Genomic DNA, 15317 nt, shown 5'->3' with positions numbered 1-15317 from the left:
TCCTTGATATTGCAGGTTAACTGGATCACAGCCATTTGTTTTAGCCGATTTACAGTTTTAAGAAATGTTCACCCTCTTTTACCATTGGAGCAATGACTGTGCATCTTGTAAAAATAATAAAGAGCCATCGGCATGTTCAGATCTATTTGTCAGGATCGATTCTGCAAAAAAATGAATGGTATTTTTCAACTGCAGTACCTACAGGAGGGCAAGAAATAACCAAAAATTATCAGACCAACTGCGGGCCTAATGGACAAGTGCTGTGATTGCCTTCCAATGGAAACTGACAGACGTTTATCCCACTATGCCGTTAAGTGCTGCTGCCCTTTGTATGCCACTAAATGAAGAGTTCTCAAAATATTACCCACAATCAATAATATTCGTAATTGCAAAAAAGGGTTTCAGGCAAATATAAATTGACAAGGCAAGTTTACAGCCTTTAAAGAATTCCACTAATTGCATAAGATAGATGGTGAGCTTTGCTCATTATGAACAAAAATACAACTTAATCCACTAATTAAATGTCCCTCCCGTGAAGAGTGTAGGATATTTTTGTAGGTCCGTCCACTATGAACATCATCCTAATCACATTCCGGCAGCAAAAATGTACAGGAAAATAAACTGCTTGGCATAGACTGTTTTTGTTTTGTAATGAGAAAGCAATTACACTGGAAACCAAGATAGAAGGATTTAAGATGCTAAGCTGTTTTAGTTTGTGTTCATTTTTAACACAATCATGCGTATTTAATTCCTCAGCCTGTTTCTGTTTAACTTGCTATTTTGTGTAAGCAGGCATTAGACAATTTCTTGGTGCAGTAGATTATTGAATCTTGAGCAATGTTTGCAAAACAATTTAACGATTACAGTAAACATCTTTCTGCATTCTATCTCTTGTGACTGTAAATATGCACTTTTGTATGGATGGATGTATGAAGCTAATAAGCCCTTGTAGACTGTGACCATTCACTGCCTTAAGTTTTAATAGGCAGCTTGGGATCTGAAAAAATATTTCCCTGAAATTGTAAGTTATGATACAGAATCCTTTATGATGAATTATAATATATAAAACCAAGTGCCATCATTTTTATTAGGCAAGGCAAGGTGCACAGTGTGATGTGTGCAATACATCTAGACGACCACAGTCTTGAATGGTTGGATGGATAGATAGATAGATAGATAGATAGATAGATAGATAGATAGATAGATAGATAGATAGATAGATAGATAGATAGATAGATAGATAGATAGATAGATAGATAGATAGATAGATAGATACTATTAGTCACCCAAAAACAACATTCATAAAGGTATCTGTAATAGCTAACTCTACGTTTTGTATAGATATGTCTACCGATTCGGATTTGCACCTTTGTGGTCATCATGTGGTAATGATTGCCAATCTAGAATAGCATAGTGATTCATCTTGCTCTCTAAACAAAAATGCTTCTTGTTTGCAGCCTAAGAAATGCCTGTTCTACTTTGCCAATGTGTGCACTTGACTAATTTGCACTGTATTGCATGCCCTTGAAAGCACATTTTTCCCCACTTACGAAGTGTGATATCTATGCTATGCCTTCACGCCTTACTGCCTGATGAATGAGGCCCTTTAAGTTATCTGAGGCTAGCTTTTCAAAAATCCTATCAGATCCAAAATCAAGATTGGTATTTGCTTCCAAGGAAAATTATATTTTATGTTTACACCAAATGAAACTGATGTCTGAATTTTTAAATACAGTGTTCCATACATAGTCTGATGTATAAGCAGTGTGCCACAAACAAAATATAGAAAAGTTTTACAAAAAGGTGCCTACTAGAGGGTGGACACTGAAAGGTATTTGAAATGATAGGTGTGTAGAAAGTTGCAACAGACAGAGATAAGTATGCTCTTTGGGATGTCTCACTTCTCGAAATATTAAGTACCAAATAACCCTAAAAAGGGTCCAATTTTAAGTTTGGTGGAACAGTATTCCCTGGTGTGATACAACTCAGTCCAATTATAAGTGGCCCATTATTCCTGCACCCTGATTAGCTAGGTGCGGGGGCACCTGGCCTTATTTTTTTCAGCATATTCTTGATCTACCCAAGGTTTCATCCTGTCTCCCAAGTTTTGCAAGTTAATCCATTATTTGAGCACAGTAGATAAATCTGTTGGTGTCACTGCAAACCTTCTCCAGGTTACTTTCACAGCTTGGCAGAAAATTATTTTTCAGGACTCAAAACATGAAGGGCCATATTTATACTTTTTGACGCAAAACTGCGCTAACGCAGTTTTGCGGCAAAAATTTTTGCGCCGGCTAACGCCCTTCTGAAGCGCCATGTTAGCCGCCGGCGCTGTCTGGTGTGCGTTAAAAAAAACGACGTACACCAGGCAGCGCCGGCGTAGGGGGAAAATGGCGTATGGGCGTCCACAAATGGTGCAAGTCAGGCTGAGGCAAAAAAATCGCCTCAACCCGATTTGCGCCATTTTTTTACGACGCCCAACCCCCATTGAAATGACTCCTGTCTTAGCAAAGACAGGAGTCATGCCCCCTTGCCCAATGGCCATGCCCAGGGGACGTCTGTCCCCTGGGCATGGTCATTGGGCATAGTGGCATGTAGGGGGGCACAAATCAGGCCCCCCTATGCCACCAAAAAAAAAAAATATATACTTACCTGAACTTACCTTAATGTCCCTGGGGTGGGTCCCTCCATCCTTGGATGTCCTCCTGGGGTGGGCAAGGGTGGCAGGGGGTGTCCCTGGGGGCAGGGGAGGGCACCTCTGGGCTCATTCTGAGCCCACAGGTCCCTTAACGCCTGCCCTGACCCAGGCGCTAAAATCCGGCGCTAATGCGGGTTTTTTAGACCCGCCCACTCCCGGGCGTCATTTTTGCCCGTGAGTATAAATACGACGCATATGCATCGGAGTCATTTTTTAAGACGGGAACGCCTACCTTGCATATCATTAACGCAAGGAAGGTGTTCACGCAAAAAAATGACGCTAACTCCATGAACTTTGGCGCTAGACGCGTCTAACGCCAAAGTATAAATATGGAGTTAGTTTTGCGTCGAATTTGCGTCGGAAAAAACGACGCAAATTCGGCGCAAACGGAGTATAAATATGCCCCAAAATGTGGGTCTCACTTAGTCCATACTCTTCCTCAAAAGAAAGGGAAATCACATAAAATGTATTTGTTTTAAAACAGATCAGCAGGCAAAACTATCTTGTACCTATTGCTTATTATTGTGCTGCTTGACAAACATACTTATTTATCAGCTTTCCCAAGCAGTGAATGTCCACCAGGTGACCAAGCAGAATCTATACTACTGTCAGTTCTTTTAATGTATTCCATATGATCCCAAAAACCTGAATGGCTTTCAGACATTGTTCCCATTTGCGGATGACACATTGAAAATGATTTAATGAGGCTAGAAATGGGTAGCAGTTCCATTGCTCTTGCCATCTGACAGACTAGGCTTGTACATTAGGGGTATGAGAGTGCTGTGAGTGCAAGAATTAATAAACATTGCAGAGGATCAAAAACTGTGCTACTAAAACTATCTCCTGTTGGATCCTACATTTTATTACTGGTTCCAGTGGGTAAAAGTTAAAAAAGTGAAGGGTGTAGGAGGTAACTATGTTTCTGCCTAATGGTACCATCAGAAATGATCCTCATTGAGTAACCTCTTTTGTTTTCCCACCTATTCCAAGAGGCTCTCTCTCAAGAGGGCTGAAGCACTCTGTTGGCACTGTAGTTGCAGTCAGTGTGAGAGGGGGACCGATCCTGAAGCATACCACCGATGGGTGGGTAAGGGTCTTTGTACTTTAATATATTTGGACTAACAAACCTCAGACATACTTTCTAATTTATGGCTAGGAATATTCTTTGTTGTGCACATATTCTCAATACAATGTTTTCTATTCTTGTTCCCCGGCTAGAGTTGTAAATGCTTTCTATTCTTGTTCCCTGCATGGCACTTATGCCCTAAATCGCTGCATCCTAAACCTTCTAGAACTACAGCCCAATGTTTTGAACAACAAACTTTTGTGACCGACCTATTTTAATGGACATAAGGTGGACGACTTCTTAATGTAACTAAAGCACTGTGTGGTAGCCCAATGTCATTTACGGTTAGTACATTTTCCACTGAAATGGCCACTTAATTAGCATGGGCATACAGTTTTACTGATAAACCTATATTGCACACAAATGATTATGTGTGGAATTCGGGTTACAATGAATATGATAGCCTTATAGCCTGTTGACGGGGGCTCCCTTAGTTATTAAAGGCTCTGAACCTGAGTTAACAAGGGAGAGGGCCTTTAACACCCGGTATAGCCCGAGGCAGAAGGGTTATAGGGCTATTAGAACATACTAAGGGTAGAATGTTCTTAATTAAACAGGGTGAAACATAAAGACAAACAGTGGAATTTTAGAACAGGAGGCTTATACCTGCCATTATAACCCCAGAGCTACTCCATTGCCTTCAATGGGGCTCTCAACATTCCAAAGTTCTAATTATCATTTGTGCATCACCACGTAAAGTGTCTTGGCTTTTTTTATCCTATTAAAATCTATGACTCATCACACTTCAGAATTACAAAAAATGTGTTTCATGTTGGCTTTCCTAACTGCCCAATGTGTACTATTCATTTATACTTATTTACATTTTCTTATGTGTTAAAAAAAACATGACACCCTGAAGCATCCTTTCACACTCCCTGTATCCCAGCAAAATTGTCACATAATTCACTTTACTTTTCTTTTTCTGATGGTAAAGTGAGAGGAGTTTATAAACACCAAACCCCCTGTTAAAAAAAAAATAAGCGGCAATGTCAGAAGATATTGCCTGACTTTATGGTTCAAATTTCTTTATTGAGTTTCAACAGAAAAAATAAACAAGGGGCGGTGTTGCGCCCTCCAGAAGATAAATAAAAGAGAGAAAACAGGCATTGGCCAATACTTCCCCCCAACCCCTCCCCTGTCCACCCCCAGGTGCACCTATAGCAACTGAACTATGAAGAGTGTAAACAGGGTTATTATGGTATCCTACTGTCTCTTGTATCTCTGGTGACTATCGTCCTCTTTGAGACGTAGGAATCTTAAGTATTTATGTCAGGTCAGCTCTCTGAATTCTCCAGCGAGCTGAGTCAAAAAGGGGTGCCATAGCTCTCTATAAGAGTGGCCCTGTGCATTAAGGGTAAGAGTGAGCCTTTCCATCCCCAGGATCTGCCATAGTCGATGTAGCCAACCCAACTGTGTGGGGACTTGTAGGGAACCCCAGTGTGTGTCAAGATATTCAGCAGGGCCGCGCCTAGGGCTAGGCTAATCTGGTATTCCTTTAGTGATTTGAGAGGAAATGTCAAGGGTTTCTGAAGGCCCAGAACGATGTAGGCCAGATATCTCGGAAGCTGAGTGGTCATGTGTCAATCTATTTCATCCAAAATACCCTCCCAGTATGGGGCCAGCTTGGACATTCCCATAGGAGGTGGGTCAATGTGCCAGAGTCACCACACCCTCTCCAGCACAGAGGTGAATGCGAGTGGTCGCTGTTGTGGAGCTGGTCCGGGGTAAGGTACCAATACGTGGCTATTTTCACTGCTGTCTCTGTGCCAGCTGTGCTGTGTGCCGTGTGGCGGGCCCTATATTAAATCGCCTCCAACTCCGTGGGTGTAAAATGTCTCCCCAGTTCCATCTCCCATCTCACCTGGCTTGGGTTTCAAGATTGCGGGGCTGCTATGTGCTTGTCTGCTGTCTTAAGTCAGTAACCATCTCTCAAACTTCAGGAGGGGTTGAGATGCTCCCTCACGCATCATTGGGTGCATCACTCATTGAGGAATCTGGAGATTTCGCATTCTCTCGGTCTCAGGTAATTAATGAGTATTCCTTAAACTTTCAAAGGGCATTATGCCCTCTACGTCGAAAAAGTGTCCAATGAATTGACATATTGGGGTGGACCAGGACCGGAAGGAACTCTGAATCAGGCCTGGCGTGAATTCCGGGTTCCCCACTATGTAGGTCAGAGGAGAAGGGAAAGTTGTTAGCCCCCTACTGCGAGCCAACTGGTCCCATGCCCTCATTGTTGCTCTAGTGATGGGGAAGGAGTACAGACCCTGAGGTACAACACGGAAGAAAGGGGATCTTCCAGAGGTGGTCCCCACAATTGCTTGATCCATGAAGAGCCATCGCCTACCCGACTCTGCCCAGGAACACTCCATCAGGTATCAAAGTTGGGCCGCCCTGTAGTATTGCTGAAGGTGTGGGATGCCCAGTCCACCCCTTAACGGGGGTTGAAAAGATAGGTGTCTACCCATTCTAGGTTTCCTCCCAGCCCAAATGAAGGGCTGTAGCACTTGGAGGGAGCCGGGCGGGGGCTCTGCTGGGAGCGCCTGAAGGATAAATTGGGCACTGGGCAAGACCGACATTTTTGTGGCAGCTATTCTGCACAGCCATGAGATGGGGTGGGATCTCCATTGGGCCAGATCTTGTTTGACACTTTGTAGGAGGCGCTGATAGTTCAAATGTGAGGACTCCGCAACTGTCCTAGCTACGTGAATGTCTAAATATGGAATGGAGTGCGGTTGCCAGTGAAAAGGGTACTGCTGAGCCATTGACTCCACCGTTTCGTTTGGGAGAGTGAGGCTGAAAGCCTGTGATTTTGAGAGGTTTATCTTAAAACCTGACACCTCCCCAAAGGTCTCTACCTCCTTCAGAAAGGCTGGGAGAGCCCTCAGCGTATCGTCCAGTGCCACTGCTACATTGTCCGCATAAAGTGATATCACATGTTCTTCTCCTCGGAAGATGGCCCCTAAGATCTCTGGACTGTCCCTCACACACTGCACGCAAGGTCCATGTAGAGAGTGAACAGCGAGGGGAAAGAGGCCACCCCCATTGGGTCCCTCAGCCCACCAGGAATGAGGCAGATGTTATCCCATTGACTCTAACTGAGACCTTCATATGGCTATACACATTAGTTATCCAGGCTCAGAACTGGGGCCCCAGTCCGAAGTGCTCCAGGGTTGCCTGTAGATGTGGCCAGTGGACCCGGCCGAATGCCTTTTCAGCATCGATGCTGAGCAGCATCTGTTCTCACCCCGAGCGCTGAGCTTTGCCTATTATGTGCATGATCTGCTTGGTGTTGTCCCTGTGCTGCCTGTGTGGAATGAAGCTCGCCTGGTCGGGATCCCCCAGGCCGGGCATCAGCGAGCCCAGGCAGGAGGCCAGGATGCACATGAGCAATTTAATGTCTACATCGAGTAGGGAAATGGGTTTGTAAGACTCGCAATGTGTGGAGTCCTTCCCAGGTTTTAGAATAACCACAATGGATGTATCTAACATGGATGTCAGTATCGTGCTCGAGATGGCATTAAAAAGACGAGTCAATATCGGGGCAAGACCACCACAGAAGGTTTTATAAAACTGGCCCGGGAAGCCATTTGTTCCTGGGGATTTCAAAGAATCCAGCCTGGCTATTGCTGAAATTACCTCCTCTATTCAGATGAGAGCCTCAAGTGGAGCTGCGTCAACCGCCGAGAGTTGTGTCATGCGGGAACTATTGAGATACTGACAGGTGGTGTCTATATTGGACCGTTGGGGAGAGTACAGGTCCCGGTAGAAGTCCCAGCATGCCACTGCTATCTACGTGTCTCTGACCGCCTCGGTTCCATCCCATGTCCTGACTGTCTCCACCAACGTACATTGCCTCTGGGCATGGAGTCTGTTGGCCAGGAGGTGTCCACATTTGTTCCCCTGCATGTAAAAGGAATGACGTAGCTGAAGCACTGCGTATTCCACCCTATCAATGTCTAGACTCGCTATCTGAGCCCTGGCTGCACTGAGCTGTCTCGAGGCCCTCAGGCCCCAGTTCTTTTGTGTATCCTCTGGAGTTCTGTCACCTCCAGCTGTAGCTGGGCCCTCTTCTCACATCAGGTCTTGTTGCCTGCTGCTGAAATCACAATGAACTTGCCCCTTATGATCACCTTCAGCGTTTCTGACAATAAGGAGATCGGTATTACTATCTAAAAAGCTGGAGATGGCCTTCTGTATCTCGGCCACTACCTCGGGCCTCAACAAGAGAGTGGTCCTGAGCCACCAAGGTCAAGGGGCCTTGGGCTGGGTAGGAACGTTTAGTATAAGGGAGACCACTACATGGTTAGACAGGGCACAAGGCTCTATGCCTATCTCCTTCACAGTCTGTTGGACGTCTCTAGTACCCAGAAGAAGTTGATGCGTGTGTAGGTTTTATGTGCATGAGAGTAGAAGGTGTAGTCCCTGGTTGTGGGGTGCCTACTCCTCCACAGGTCTTTTAAGCCTAGCTCCTCCGGTCTCTTTAGTTCCCTCGGCAACAGAGCGCCTGACCCCCGTATCTAGTAGCCGACCTGTCCCAGTCAAGTCGCCCCCTATGAGTACCTGTCAGTCCTGTGTAATCATGACCTCGGTCAGCGCTCAGCATATGAACCCCTCCTGCTGCTCATTGGGTACGTAAATAGATGCCACGACAACCTGGAAGTCTCCTTTGCCCTTGAGGCGTTGTGAAAGCCCATTCATATAGCAATCTGTGACACCAATGAATGTGAGAGAATGTTTAAGTGGGGATTTAATAATACACTCCTACGCGTTTAGCCACACTCAGCCATTTTAGGAAGATATTTATTGCACAAGTCTTTCTGTTATTGTTAACTTCTCCAGAAGCAAGGTAAATCAAGTTTCTTGAATTAGAAAGGCACCATTGTGGATATCTTCTATTTTACTGCACACACACTGAGTTGAAAGACTAAGGCCTTCAACTCACGTTGTGCACTGTGTTATTGTTGACTTTCTCAGTCTCTGCAGGAAGACATGCTTTCTTTTTATTGGATAGCTCTGCAGTAGTCAGTACCTACAAGTCTCTCTGAAGTACTCAGTTGATGGACATTACTGCCATGAATGATATAAGCATTGTCAAAACCATTACAAGCTCTAGTGATAGTGCATTTTTTATTATTTGTATTGCGTGCATTTGCCACAAAATGAAAAAAACACAAAAATAAAGTATGCACTGCTGCCTAACATTGCAAACATATGCTTGAATTGAAAACATTCAAAGTAAAAAAAAATACCCATCACATATAATTTTAATCAAAAAGTACTAATGGTTCTTGAGAGTCAGGGTCACTTACAACATGTATGCTTGGCAGCTGTTTACTGCAAGGGATGAGCAGTCATGCTCATGTCACCACGGCTCGGTTTGGTAGCTTGCCTTTTTTTCACATTGGTCAGTAGCTCAATAGTGTCTCACTGAAGGCACTAAGTAGACACAGCTCTGGTACTCATGGTGGGGAATTCTTTCCCTCTTGAATGGGAATTGAGCGAGTGTCCTTGGGTACAGTAAATGCAGAGTCAGCAGAGGACCCTCCTTCTTCCTCTGTGGTGTTTGCAGAGGAGGCCACTCTTGTGAATTGACTCTGACAAACTTAGATGTTTACATGGGAAAGTAAGTCAGAAAACCCTTAGGTTCATACAGGTCAGCTTCCGAAATACTCTCTTGGCAAACTGCTTCTTCTGAGCCACTCCTCTCCCAGACTTAGTAGCTGGACTTCTACTCCTCAGGCAGATAGCTCCTGCAGGACAGAGCGCTTCCCACCTCCCACCAGGCAGGTAGGGTCACAGGTCTTGGGCACCTCCACAACTTCTTTCAGTAAGAGTTGGAGGTTTCAAGCAATGCCCCTCATCTGTTGGAGACTGGCTACAAGTGACACCAGGCCTTGATTACAGCAGCTCTTTCAGTATTCAGAAGATTTCCCTCATGCTTGGTCTGTGAAGCAGCGTGGAACTGGAGCCAAGAGAGAAGTTTGAGTCCTTATTTTATATGTAGTTTATTGACAGGGCATGTGGATCCACTGTCTACAGTTCAGAATCTGATTTTGGGTGGTTTCCTTTCACAACTTCATCTTCTTTCAACAGTGCAGACAACTAAGTAAAGTGTATGAAGATGTCTCTTACAGAAGGTAGTGATGTTGCTCTCTTCAAACAGGAGTACCCGTAAAGCAAGGCCAATGAGTGTGAAGATCTGCACCTCAATGTCATCAGTCTTCCTGGGTAGGCAACTCAATAGAAGATAAAAGGCTCAGGCCCTCTTCAGAAACTAAACTCCAAAAACTCAACCTGCTGGTTCACCCCAAATGCCCTACCATCATCAAATTGCCAGTACACAGGAAGGGTTAATCTGCAATCTAGTGCTAAATATGTCACATAAAATTTCTAAGGGATGCCCAGTCTCCATCCCTCAGCACTTCAGTGCCTGGATTTACACCCTCCTGTTCAAGAATGCAGCAATACAATTTGACCATCTGCGGAGGCTCAGCAACTCCATCTAATGCCATGTCAAATACAGAGTCAAAACAAAATGGATCCCTCTGGCCACAGCATACATATCCTAGCAAAATATAGGGACTCCTGCTACCAGACAACATACATGCAGAACAGGGTAGACATACAAATGAGAGTGTCATTGCAGGTCTGAGTATGAAACACAAGCAGAACTTTATATGAGGGAGTGATCGACATTCCACTCTGTTTTGGAACAGGGAAAAAGACACGTCAAAGTACTAAGGATTTAAAATCAAAAAGCTGTCACCAACGCTCACTGTACATTTCCCAGGGACACGGACAGTAGTCTCTTTTCTCTAAAGGGTAAGCTTTTGGAGCTCCCCACTTAACATTAGAGCAGGCAAGCACACCCACCTAAAAGTATAAATCATACTTTGCGAATAATAAATCCTGAATTTCCATTCAACTTAGGCATGTAGATACCTTTTAGTATTAGGTGCAAGATTGTGAAATGTAGAGAATGTATACGAAGCTAATTGCATAAACTGCCCGTACCTTTTTTGTTTAACATCCTTTAATATTCAAACATAGGGCAATTCCCAAAAGCAAATCTATCTACATAAAATTACTCCAAAAACAGTGCGGATCTTCTACTTTTTAAAATTCACAAACCTTTCTGGAAATATGCTTGGAAAGCTGCTCCAGGTGCAGGTTTCCAAATGTACTACTGGGAACATCATGTGACGTGTTTCCATTTACTTAAAGCGCAATCCTTCAAAGCACAGGCTTAAGCACTGGAGAAATGCTGCCAAATACGAAAATGCTAATTTATTTTATTTTCTGTTTTTTTTCTATGTGTAGAAAACGTTTTCCTTGCCAAGAAACCCTTTCACCAATATCTCCACCAAGCCTGCATATGACCCATGCCCCTTCCCATCCATGCTGGAGTAAACCTCTAACCTTGTTCATGGTAGGAAAGGAACAGATTAGCCTTTATGAGTGCCCACAAATTTACAAGTTTGTGATCATTACAAACTTACGAGGCTAATGCCTTGTTCTGCCCACTTGCCACCCCTTGCAAAGGTGTTAGTACTGTGCATTTCTCCCCAGGCATGGCAGAGAGATGCACAGTAGAAAGTTCAGTGGAGCTTGCCAGGATTCCTTTTAAACTCCTGGCGAATGTAAATTATGGTATTTTCAAACATAGGTTATAATGCAGACATTGCCTTTGTGAATTGCTGTCATGATATTTCTTCTTCTCCTTACTGGTTCATACATATATTTTAAAATAAATAATATAGAATTAAATAAAGATTTGTTTTTAAAAAAAGATATGTAATTCAAAGTTTAAAAGGCTTTTAGGAAAATAAATGCTTATTACATAGGACCTGATTTAGAGTCTGGCAGATAGGTTACTCCTTCACAAACATCCTGTATTCGGTATTACAGGCGCATTATAATCCATTGGAACTTGTAATACGGTGAATGGGATATACATCACGTTTGTGAATGAGTAGCCCACCTGCCTAACTATAAATCAGGCCCATAGTCTTTCTACTGAATAAAAGTTATGGGACAAGACAATAATTAGAGATAGGACACTATCTGACTGCTCTAACCCTTGATGATCCAAAACAAGAAAGTCATGTTCAATACGCCTGTCTTTCCGTTGTATTCTTTTGTTCTCACTACATTGCAGGAAGTCTTTTTTGTTATTAAGACTCATATTCATCAATACAACTTCATAGTACATATTCAAATGTGAGTCACTGAGAAGACTCATACTTTTTTAATTATAGAACTACATCTTAAGCATGGTGTGAGTTGCTCAAAGTACATACATTAGTAAAAACAGTATGAGAAGGGAATCCACTGATATTTATCATTATCTGCCCAAATGCAAGCACAAGCGATGAGGCAAATGTCGAAAAGTGCAAAGTTTGACATTTGCATGGATTATGAACGTGCAAAGACTTGGAGTTAGGCATGTAAGCTCTAGTTACACACCTGTGTGGCTTATATTATCCAGCTCCCTGCAATAACTATGCTCATCTTCATCTATGAATTTAAAAAATTTATAATTCACAGCCTTTCCTTCCAGGCGTGCAGAAGACGTTATGGATGCATGCCTGCCATTTTACTTCATATAGCTGAAGGTACCTCACAATAATATATATTAAACACTATAGTATATGTATGTATAAATGCATTTGGCTGTTTATCAGTATGCTGCCTCTATGTTGTATTGTATGTTGTAAGTGTTAAAGTATGATATCCTGTGGAATTGTGTAGCTTGTGTAGCAGAACACTGTTTTGCACTGCAGCACCTGAAAACAAAAAAAATGGCCTATACATATTTAATAGAAAAGAGTTGATTGCTATTGATGTAGCTTCTCAACATGAAGATGTAAGAGCTGAAATGTATGCTGTGTCATTATCACATCTTTCTGCCTTCGCTGAGTGGTGGGTCATTTGAGAAATGACTGTGTGTGATCCTTCCTTTTTATTTTTACAGTAACTTACATATTTTAAAATTTCATGTGGCCCTTGATGTGAGCTTAACATAAGTACAAAAACTTAAAAAAATTGCAAGGATGGTTCATTCAAGAAATAATTGCACTTACCGGAGGTCCAAAAGGTCCAATTGGACCAACTTCCCCTTGTGGTCCCCGCTCACCCTATGCATATTGTGAAAACACAAAAAGTGTTAGTCAGTGCTGGACAGTGGTTTAAAAGCATGAGAAAATGCCTAGGAGATAAAACAGGAAAATGATCTTACAGGTTTTCCAGAATTTCCCATCAAGCCAGCTACACCTGGAGCACCTGAAGCACCCTATAAGGTGACAAGAGAATGGTAAGCACAATATTCACATGGGATGCACTTTACACTTATCGGGCATAGCATGCTCTTTGACATAATAAAGACAAGCAGAATTCAAAGGCATTCACATTTAAATCTCGTTAGTGCTTACATATGTTTTCTCTTTCATAAGTAAATGTCACTAAAGGTACAGGTTTACATATTTCTACATGAAATATACATTACACCAAAATCTACCTGGGACACCTGCAGAAGGCACAAACCTTAAAAGCAAAATTCTATGAACCACTGAAACCAAAAAGGCACATCTTTATGCAAAAATTGTATTGAACAAGATGGTTGTTTTTGTAGCTCTATGACTTCTGGAGTTCTAGTTATACACCACTTTGGCCCAGATTTGCGAGAAAATGACAGAGCATAATGTTGCACCAAATTTGGCAGCATCGCACTCGTCATTTTCAAAACACGGGGTGCGCCGTATTTAAAAGAATACGGTGCAACCCTGTGTTGTCCCCTGCGCCGGCACTAAATTTGCTGCTGAGTGCCAATGCAGCCACCCTTGCACCATGGTGCAAGGATGGCTGCGCTGCGGGGGAGATTGTTTTTGTGCAGGAAGAGATACCTTGGTGTTTTGTGCTTTCTATGTGTGCTGCAAAATGCAGCATACATAGAAAGAGCAAAAAACGAGGAGAAATGAAAGCATTTCTCCTTGTTGCACCATGCTAACGCTAGCCCTGGGGTGCTGTTAGATTTTAGCGCTGCCTTAGGTTTATGAAAACTCGTAAATCTGGGGCAGTGCCAAAATGCAGTGGGTGTTGCTGTGGCAGGCCCACAGCAACACCCACTGCATGCCCCTTCCATGCAAAGTTGTAAATTGTGAAGGGGCTGTATTAACGCCACCTTGTAAATACGGCGCAGTGCATAGCATCACAGGAGCATCACTAAAAGTGACACTCTGGTGGTGATAGGGCCTTGTAAACCTGGCCCTAAATTGAAATTAGATTCATAATCTCAGATTGCCCAGACATGGGTCCCTTGCTCACGGTGCCGCTGGATTCAAGCTAGCCTGACTGATGAAGGATGATACCCTGAAACCAGTCCTAGGATGCTTGTTTCTGGGTCAGGGAGGACCTAGATTGGCAGTTCGGGCTGGACTGTTCCCATGGGGAGCAGGGTCAAGACTGATTTTCATACTGTTGGGTCCAAACTGCGGTGGCATGGTGAGCAAAAGAATGATGGATTAAACCCAGATATGTGACTGGGGGTGAGTGGTTGAAAAGTCTCAGCACTCTGTCCATCATCCTTTTGTGTTGCTAAAGTTGCCCCTCATAAGGCAGCATTGGAAATTCCCTTATATACTTTTAAATGGCAATTTCTGATCTGAAAAGAGTGGCACTTAATGTTTGATATGGTTGGAGTGGCAGTGAGAAATCCTGCCTACTGGCAAAGTTGTATTTAACATTACTATTTTAGAAATGGCACGTTCAGAAAGTAGGCATTTCTCTGCACTTACTGATCTCTGTGTCTTTCAGCCTGTCCCCAATCTACATCTGGTCTGTGCTGGTTGACAACTCCCCTTTTGCATTCCACCCAGACAGCCATAAACACAGGACACACAGCTCCATCTGCATTCATCAGCATACTAATGGGTCTTACTGGGCAGGAAGGGTGGAGGGGCTCTCGCACTTCAAAGGCTGGTGGCTTGACCCAACACAAAGGACTGATAACCACCCACAGATTCCCTGGCAGACAGGGGTGGGTTTAAAGGGGAACTGGTGCACTTCAAAACCACTCTTGGAAGTCTCCTCCATGTGTGGGTATATATGTTGGGTCTGTGGTACGCTAAAAATCAGACACTTCTGGACCTACAACTGGACTCTGTCAGGAGGACTGCTGTGCTGCCTAAAGGACTCATCTGGACTGCTTTCCTGGAAGGAGTGCTCTCCTACTTGTTGCCCTGCTGCCTGCTGGCCCCTGACTCTGCTGGAAGGACTCTGCCTCCCCCCCAAAAGTGATCTCCATGGGCATTTTAGATTTTTCACTCATCTTCCCTGGGTGTCAAGATATCACTGTACTGTAGTAAGGAGCCACCATGCCCACATAGAAAGAACTGAAGCATCATCTCTGCTGCGGCAGAAGAATTTATGCATTGCTTTATTTTCCAACTCATCACCTCCTCTGCAGCCCTCTGCATCGTTATTATTTATGCA

At 43.5% G+C, this 15317-nt stretch overlaps 1 protein-coding gene across 1 annotated transcript in view; it reads right to left on the bottom strand.

Annotated features, from left to right (window-relative positions):
* Positions 1-15317, bottom strand: part of COL9A1 (collagen type IX alpha 1 chain) — a 297653-nt gene that overhangs the window by 59956 nt on the left and 222380 nt on the right. Inside the window, exons 27-28 of the mRNA XM_069235721.1 lie at positions 13066-13119; positions 12911-12964 (exon numbers count right to left, since the gene is read on the bottom strand). Of these exons, the coding sequence (XP_069091822.1) occupies positions 12911-12964; positions 13066-13119 (108 nt within the window). The remainder of the gene's footprint in view (positions 1-12910; positions 12965-13065; positions 13120-15317) is intronic.

Source organism: Pleurodeles waltl, chromosome 5 (assembly GCF_031143425.1).
Source record: "Pleurodeles waltl isolate 20211129_DDA chromosome 5, aPleWal1.hap1.20221129, whole genome shotgun sequence".
NCBI lineage: Eukaryota > Metazoa > Chordata > Amphibia > Caudata > Salamandridae > Pleurodeles > Pleurodeles waltl.
This window is presented reverse-complemented; position numbering and strand designations above follow the sequence as displayed.